Genomic DNA, 6,889 nt, shown 5'->3' on the forward strand with positions numbered 1-6,889 from the left:
TCCTATTATTGTTCACTCCTTTTGGATCATCTCATCAGATAACTTTTTCTACTTTTTCTTTTTTTTTGGGCTAGAACACTATGGTCTATAACTTATGAGCTAAGATGTTTATAATTTTGTATTTCTTAGCCTCACCTTCTCATGACGTCATCTCAAGAAAGTTGAAGAGCAGTTTATCTCCATGTAATCAGGTCAGTGGCTCCTTAAAGGAATCAGGTCTCATTCTTCAGCCCTCATTGACAACATCATCCCTATCTCAGTGCCGTCTTATCATCCCAGAGTTTAACTTCATGCAGATAGTTTAAATGCTTTCAGTGTAAAACACTCAAATTGTCAGCATACAGTGTATCTCTATCTTTGTCTGGCTGTTTCAATTTTAAATAAAAGCATTTGACACTTTCTTCAAATCTTACTATGCTGTCATCTTTATAACAAACTATGCAACATCACAAAATGTTTTCTAAAAATGAATTAAGATGTATGACTGTCACACAATTTAGTCCATAACTAAAATGTTCCTAGAAGCTGCAAATCATGTATTTTCTATATATTTTAACACAGAGCCTTATAGAAAAATAAAATCCAAGAAACCCTTTCTAGGCATTAATTTATTCATGATTTATTCAACAATGCCATACTTTAATTCAGTGATGACTGGCTCTCTGTTCAAACCCGTATGTCACGTCCATACAGTACGATTTGCATGATTTTTGGATAATGCTTTTTTTTAAAATAGAAAAACCATCTTAAAGGGCAGTTTCAACACAGGAGCAGACACTGGATTCCAAATCTATGTCAAATAACAAATAATCAACATTGATGGTGAATACAGAGCTTGAATTTCAGGGTTACGAAGCATTTGCATATGAATATAAATCATAACTCCACACTTCAATTCAGTGTCACCATAGCACTGGGCCCCAGGGGCCACTGTAGTCCCACAGGTAGGGTCTGTACTGATAGGCTTTGCAGAAAGTCGTTATTAGCGATGATCTGACCAAGTCCTCTCTCAGTCCCTCTGCTTTGTACACATCCTTACAGAACTCTGACGTTTGCTGCTTCCGTTTCGTTTTGTACCTCCGGTTCTGAAACCAGATCTTCACTTGTGTCTCGGTCAGTCTTAAGGTGCTGGCCAGGTGAGCCCTCTCAGGGGCAGACAGGTATTTCTGGTGATTAAATTTCTTCTCCAGTTCAAGAACTTGGAGATGTGTAAATGCAGCTCTGGATCGCTTCTGTTTCCCTGTGGAGGAAAAACTTGACTCTGAGGAACTGGGACAGGACGCATCCAGAGTCTCTGTGGAGAACAGAACAGATGTGATCGGTTAATTAAACAGACATGTTGCTTTGTGGTCTGCAGATCAGCTTAGTGGTTCATCATCAGAAGGTGAAAGATCCCCACAATGTATAAAAATAGAACAAAAAATCTCTTTCCATTCACAACTATATTTTCATGTTGCATTACGACAACTTCTCATGACATAGATGCAGAATTTATCCCACAAAAATCTGTCCCATCTTCTAAAACATTCTCCTGAAATTAAAGTCAGATAAATAAAATGTACTGGGTTATCTATCCATAACATTCCTGCTAATGAATGCTTGCTGAAGCTCACCTGTCTGCACTCCAAATGCTTCCTCCTGAGGACAGAGCGGTGCTGACAGATTTTCAGATTCTTCTTTCCACTGTGAACATCTTTCCATCTTCTGCGAGCAGCATTTCCCACTAAACCTTGTGCTGTCCTGAATGGAGAGGATGTCCTCAATGAGGAAGGAGGTTCGAGGTTTGACTGTGTCCGACATTTCCATCCCAGTAATCCACAAGTCAGAGGCCTGCAAGTGCCAGAGAGCTGCAGCAGGGGAGACGTGGTTAAGCAGTGTGTCTCCTTACACACTCACACAGTCTCAATTTATACAAGAGCCGGGGCGGGTCCATCCACACTGCACCGACAAGTGAAAGAGGTGGGGCAGAAGTGGCCACTCAGACTTCTACCTTGAGTCACTTTCATTTGTTTGCCTCTTCAGATCAACTTGATGGATATTTCTGAAGTGAAACAATAATGATGTGTTTATTAAATAAAGCATTATTACATTTCTTCATGTCATAATTTAAATAATTTCAAATGCTGAATGAATGAATATGTAAAAAAAACACAATTTCTATGCTTTAAATTGAATATGTCTATATACATTATACAGACATACAAGTACAGAAAGCTCCATGTTATGTAAATATTATATAATACTACTGCATACACCCAATTGTCAGCTCACACAGTAGAACTAGCTACGACTAATACAGACTAATACAAGCGTAAATCGGCACTAAATCCCTTCTTGAAGGTTATGATGTTCTTACAGCTGTTCAAACCTTTGAGAGGGGTGTTGATTCAGGTTTACTGGCAGCTGTTTATGGGGCTATTGAATTGATTGTGTTATACTTATTACAAATAATTAAGTATATAAATACACTCATTACATTGCATCATACAGAGAGGTGTTGTTCCTGTGTATAAATTAATTATAAGAGGCCAGGACCTATGTGCTTTGTATGCTAAACCCACATTTGTATCCTATATGATCTCACTGAATATTTAAGCCAACTTTAAAATAAGTAGTAATTTAACAGCAGACACACAAATGATGTATGTTCATGTAGAAAATGATGGTAGTTTGACAAAACTGTTAGGGTTTGGATTTTCCCCAAAGACAGACAAAATTTCCACGCTACAAGTCCAGACAGCAACTTTGTTCTAGTATATGGTGTCATAGCAGTTAAATGGCTTTAAGTCGTACTCTTCATGCCCCTACCAGCTCAGTGCAGTAGCCCAGTAGTCTGTGCAGGTTTCAGCGAGACAGCTTTGTCTGGAGCGAGGCAAGGAGGTGGGGGTCAGAGTGGGTGGTCATACCTCCGGGACCACTAATGAGTTGGACACATTTCGGCCGGCTCCTCAATGGACACATTCATTGTTCGGTGGCTGTTTATTTGTTGTTCTCTGTGGTTCAGGCTGACCTTTCTGCAGCCGCTGAGATGTTTACTAGTGCGGTCTGTGTTGCTGTGGGATTTCATGCTTGATTTGGAAATGCATGAATGTAGGTATGATAAACACGACCCCCTCAGTGCCCCCTGGTCCCGCTGACTCCTCCAACTGCCCTCCACCAACAACACACCAATGTCACAATGATGAACGCTTGTAAAATCGACTCTTTTTTCCCAACTGCACTAACTCATTTTTAGCATGTTCTGTCCTGCGTGTTGTGGATCATCATTTATAGAAGCCATCTGTTTGAAATCTGCTGAGAGTCCTCATCAGCTTTACCTGCTGTCCTGTTAACACAGTATTAAGATTATCAGTATGATATGTTTTAGCCTGAATTCTTCGTCTGCGACTGTCTGTCTGCTGAAGTATGTTGAACTGTAAGCACAGAAAGCCTTTATCCCTTCGTCTAGACACGGGTCTTCTCTCTCTTTTAAAATCCCTCATGTTTATTTTTGGTTCAAATAACACTGAATGTGAAATAAAATATAAAAAAACAGCGTTCTGGAGGAAGAAAAATAAATTGCAAAAGCTTTTAAGCTCCACTGAAACTGTGCATGTTTATTTAAATTCAGGCCACTTAGGTATTACTTAAAGAAAAAAAGCCAAACACATGTCGTCAGAGACATCTTCACTTGGCCGACAAAGAAACCACATGTTGTCTGAGGACAAAAGCATAAACAAAGTGAGCAGTGAGAGTGACTTCCTGTGTTGTTCTGGGTGGGGTGATCATACATTTGGCCCTTCTAAGAGTCCACCAATGCTGTCATCCTCTGTGCCCTTATGCTGTGACAATCCACATGATTGCTCCAGGGTGAAAACAAAGACATCCCCTCTACATTTATTGTGCAAAAGCATTTGTTGCACAGATATTACGCTGCATATTTGTGCATCAGATGTGACCTCTGACCTTTTAGCCTGGGAAGGCATTTGTCTTCCACAGTGCAAACTATGTGGTGACAATGTTTTCTTTGACCCACTGAAAGTTGTTGCGCCATCAATCTTCTACTATTTTCCTGCTTTTTCCATTGTCTGAGTTGGTGAGTAGTGAGTCTTTGTTGTAACAGTAGCATTGTCAGAATTTTGTCCTGTTATCTGCTCGGCATCAGAGTTGATTTATACTTTGTCCTGCACCTGGTTATCACACAGGAGAAGTCCACCTCCTCCTGTGAACTGTCTGACATTTTAACAAATATGCCATCCAGCTGATGAGATCAATGTGAGGTTTTAACACAAACCTCCAGCAGAACACATTTGAGTGTGGAAAATAAAAGGCTTTATGTTGAAGGTATGATCAAATTTATCTTGTCAGAAAACGACAGACTGATGCAGTCAGTCCAGTACTCAAAGACAGAGCAACTCAGAGCGTCTGGAATGTATTTCTCATTGCTGTTGCCCAACCTTAAATCCTCCAATCGTATGGTATTGGTTGGGTCTGCAAATGAATTGATATGTCTGACAACCGCTTTACAAGCACTGCTCAACCCATCAGAACCGGAACTCCTCGCACAAGTATCAAACTGTGTTGTTTAATAAAGAGGTGGCACTAAAGTTTCTCCCTGTTTAACAAAAATCTATTGTTTTTAGATTGGATTTTGTGATTGTGAAAAAAGGGAGAAGAATTTAGAAGAATACTTCAGATAAAGCTAAATGATTGTCTGTCTGTATATGTAGCCCTGCGACAGACTGGCGACCTGTCCAGGGTGTCCCCTGCCTTCGCCCGAGTCAGCTGGGATAGGCTCCAGCACCCCCTGCGACCCTAGTGAGGATAAAGCGGTGTATAGAGAATGGATGGATGTTGGAATTGGGGAGGTTCTTTCATGCATGTGAGTCTTCCAGTAGAGGGAGCTTTAAAGTCACACATCAGGTCTCCACAGAGCAGCCTCTTCTACACAATCTGCTCTGTACTAACAGATAAGAGAGAAAGACTACACACCATCAAATGTTATGTTTCATCGTCTTTAACTCATGGCTACAAAGCCACTTCTTGAGCTGATTCAGTTGTTGCAGGGTGGACGGTTAGACAGTGGGACTCCTGGATTTGTAAATCATCTCAGCAGCAATCATAAACACCAGATTATCAGGTTGGCATTTGAAGGCTATTGCATAGCCACAGACAAATCTGCTTTTCAAAGCTGGCATAACTACAGCATGACTTCAAATCTTTTTAGATTACTCATAATGGGTCTTTCACTGATGGCCAGACTCACGTCATCCTCTATTTAAACTGACCCTCATCACAATAGTGTAATCAAGCACCTTTATTTGGGAAGTTTTCTTTCATTCATACATCTCTCTCTCTCTCTTTCAACAACACAACTGCTGCATTTAAGCACAGGATGAGTCATGCGAAAATGAGACACTTTGTGAAAATTTGTGTTGTAGAATAGTTTATTGAATTACTCCAAAGACTCAGCTTCCAAATTAATAAAATTGTATAGGCATTATAGTCCTTATAACAATATACAGTGGTGGAAAAAACGCATTTAGATACTCTTAAAATTTTACACAATCTCAAATATTATCATGAAATATTTGTGGAAAATCGTTTTTTTTTTGTTTCAAAATGTGTGGCTGCATTAGATAGACACAAACAAATACAAATGCTTTTTTTTTATTGTTTCCAAGAAAAACAAACAAAACTTAAATCTACCAAAATGACCCAATATTCAAACTTTCTTATTTTTATGGAACCAATCAATTTTAAATTTTTAATGTCTTTTTTTTAGGATTTCTTTAGTATTATGGTTGTGCTTGTACTAAAATAAATTACAATTGAAGAGTGCACCTAAGAGTGATTCTAAATGCAATGCTTCACAAAAATATGGAGTGTCTGAAATTATTTTCCACCACTGTATGTCAATATTTTATTGTCTTTACAAAATCATAGAATGAAAACACAACAGCAGAAGTCAAATGAAATTATAAAGTAACAAAGTAAATTACATAGACTAATTCCTACTTCGGTAAAAAATAAAATTAGAGACCCAAAATAGCACCAAACAATGATAGGATAAGTGGGATTCTATTACTTCTATTCCTCCCTATAAGAGGTAATAATAAAAATAATAATAACAATACATGATAATAATAATACATAACATTTATATAGCGCTTTTCAAGACACTTAACAGCGCTTGCGTGTAGGATATGTAGAATGAGTACAGTGTCAGCTCAGTCTTAAGGCTAAAAAACGAAGACAACATGGACGTGCTGTATTGAACTTCCTTAAATTATCACTTGAGGCTGATAATAAAAATGAGTCAATCCCTATAGACCCCATGCTAAAATGTTCAACTTTAGGATACAAATAAATATGTGTACAAGCTGCTTCACCTCTTTGTTTACTTTTGAATTCATCAGGAGTTGCGTAGAGTCATGTGTTACCAATATGGCAATGACTGGAGCCACCACACTGAGCTTCAACACCACTCTGCAGGACTCCTGTGGCTGACGTTATGGAGGATCCGTCCATCTTTATATACAGTCAGTGATTCTTATATAAAGTGTTTGACAATCCATTGTGGTTACAAGACTCTTAACAAATTTTGTGACTGAAGGAAACTTTAATAACTGCTTTGCTTGTTCATTTTTTGTCAGGCTGGCAGCAGCCGGGCCTGGTTAGTTTTTTCTCTCTCTCTCCCTCCTTTCTCTCTCTCCAGGATCATCAGGGGAGGCCGACAGTGGCAGGTGTGGCTCATTCTCATTATCAGCTGCAGCTGGAGAAGTGCATCCAATCAAGCCCTCTTCATCACAATATAAGCCAGACTCCTTTTGTCTCCCAGTGCTGGATTGTTGCACACCTAGTAATGCCTCTTGTGCGCACTAGTTTGTTGCTCAGTGTGGCTAGCTTT

General features: G+C 39.1%; 1 protein-coding gene across 1 annotated transcript; it reads right to left on the reverse strand.

The window, feature by feature from the left end:
- Positions 1-603: 603 nt before the first annotated feature.
- On the reverse strand, positions 604-1,850 carry nkx3-1 (NK3 homeobox 1). Its single transcript, XM_022200838.2, has 2 exons — positions 1,614-1,850; positions 604-1,294 (listed from the first exon to the last, which is right to left on the reverse strand). Exons 1-2 carry the CDS (start codon positions 1,804-1,806, stop codon positions 903-905), a joined length of 585 nt encoding a protein of 194 aa, XP_022056530.1. The 5' UTR covers positions 1,807-1,850; the 3' UTR covers positions 604-902.
- Between the last annotated feature and the right edge of the window lie 5,039 nt (positions 1,851-6,889).

This window comes from Acanthochromis polyacanthus, chromosome 7 (genome assembly GCF_021347895.1).
Source record: "Acanthochromis polyacanthus isolate Apoly-LR-REF ecotype Palm Island chromosome 7, KAUST_Apoly_ChrSc, whole genome shotgun sequence".
In the NCBI taxonomy this organism is placed as follows: Eukaryota; Metazoa; Chordata; class Actinopteri; family Pomacentridae; genus Acanthochromis; species Acanthochromis polyacanthus.

Excerpts from the sequence above, each read along its gene's own strand:
- nkx3-1 (XM_022200838.2), bottom strand. The coding sequence starts at position 1,806 with ATGGAAATGTCGGACACAGTCAAACCTCGAACCTCCTTCCTCATTGAG. Across the intron at positions 1,295-1,613 it reads AGCATTTGGAGTGCAGACAG|AGACTCTGGATGCGTCCTGT; the intron begins GTGAGCTTCAGC and ends TGTTCTCCACAG.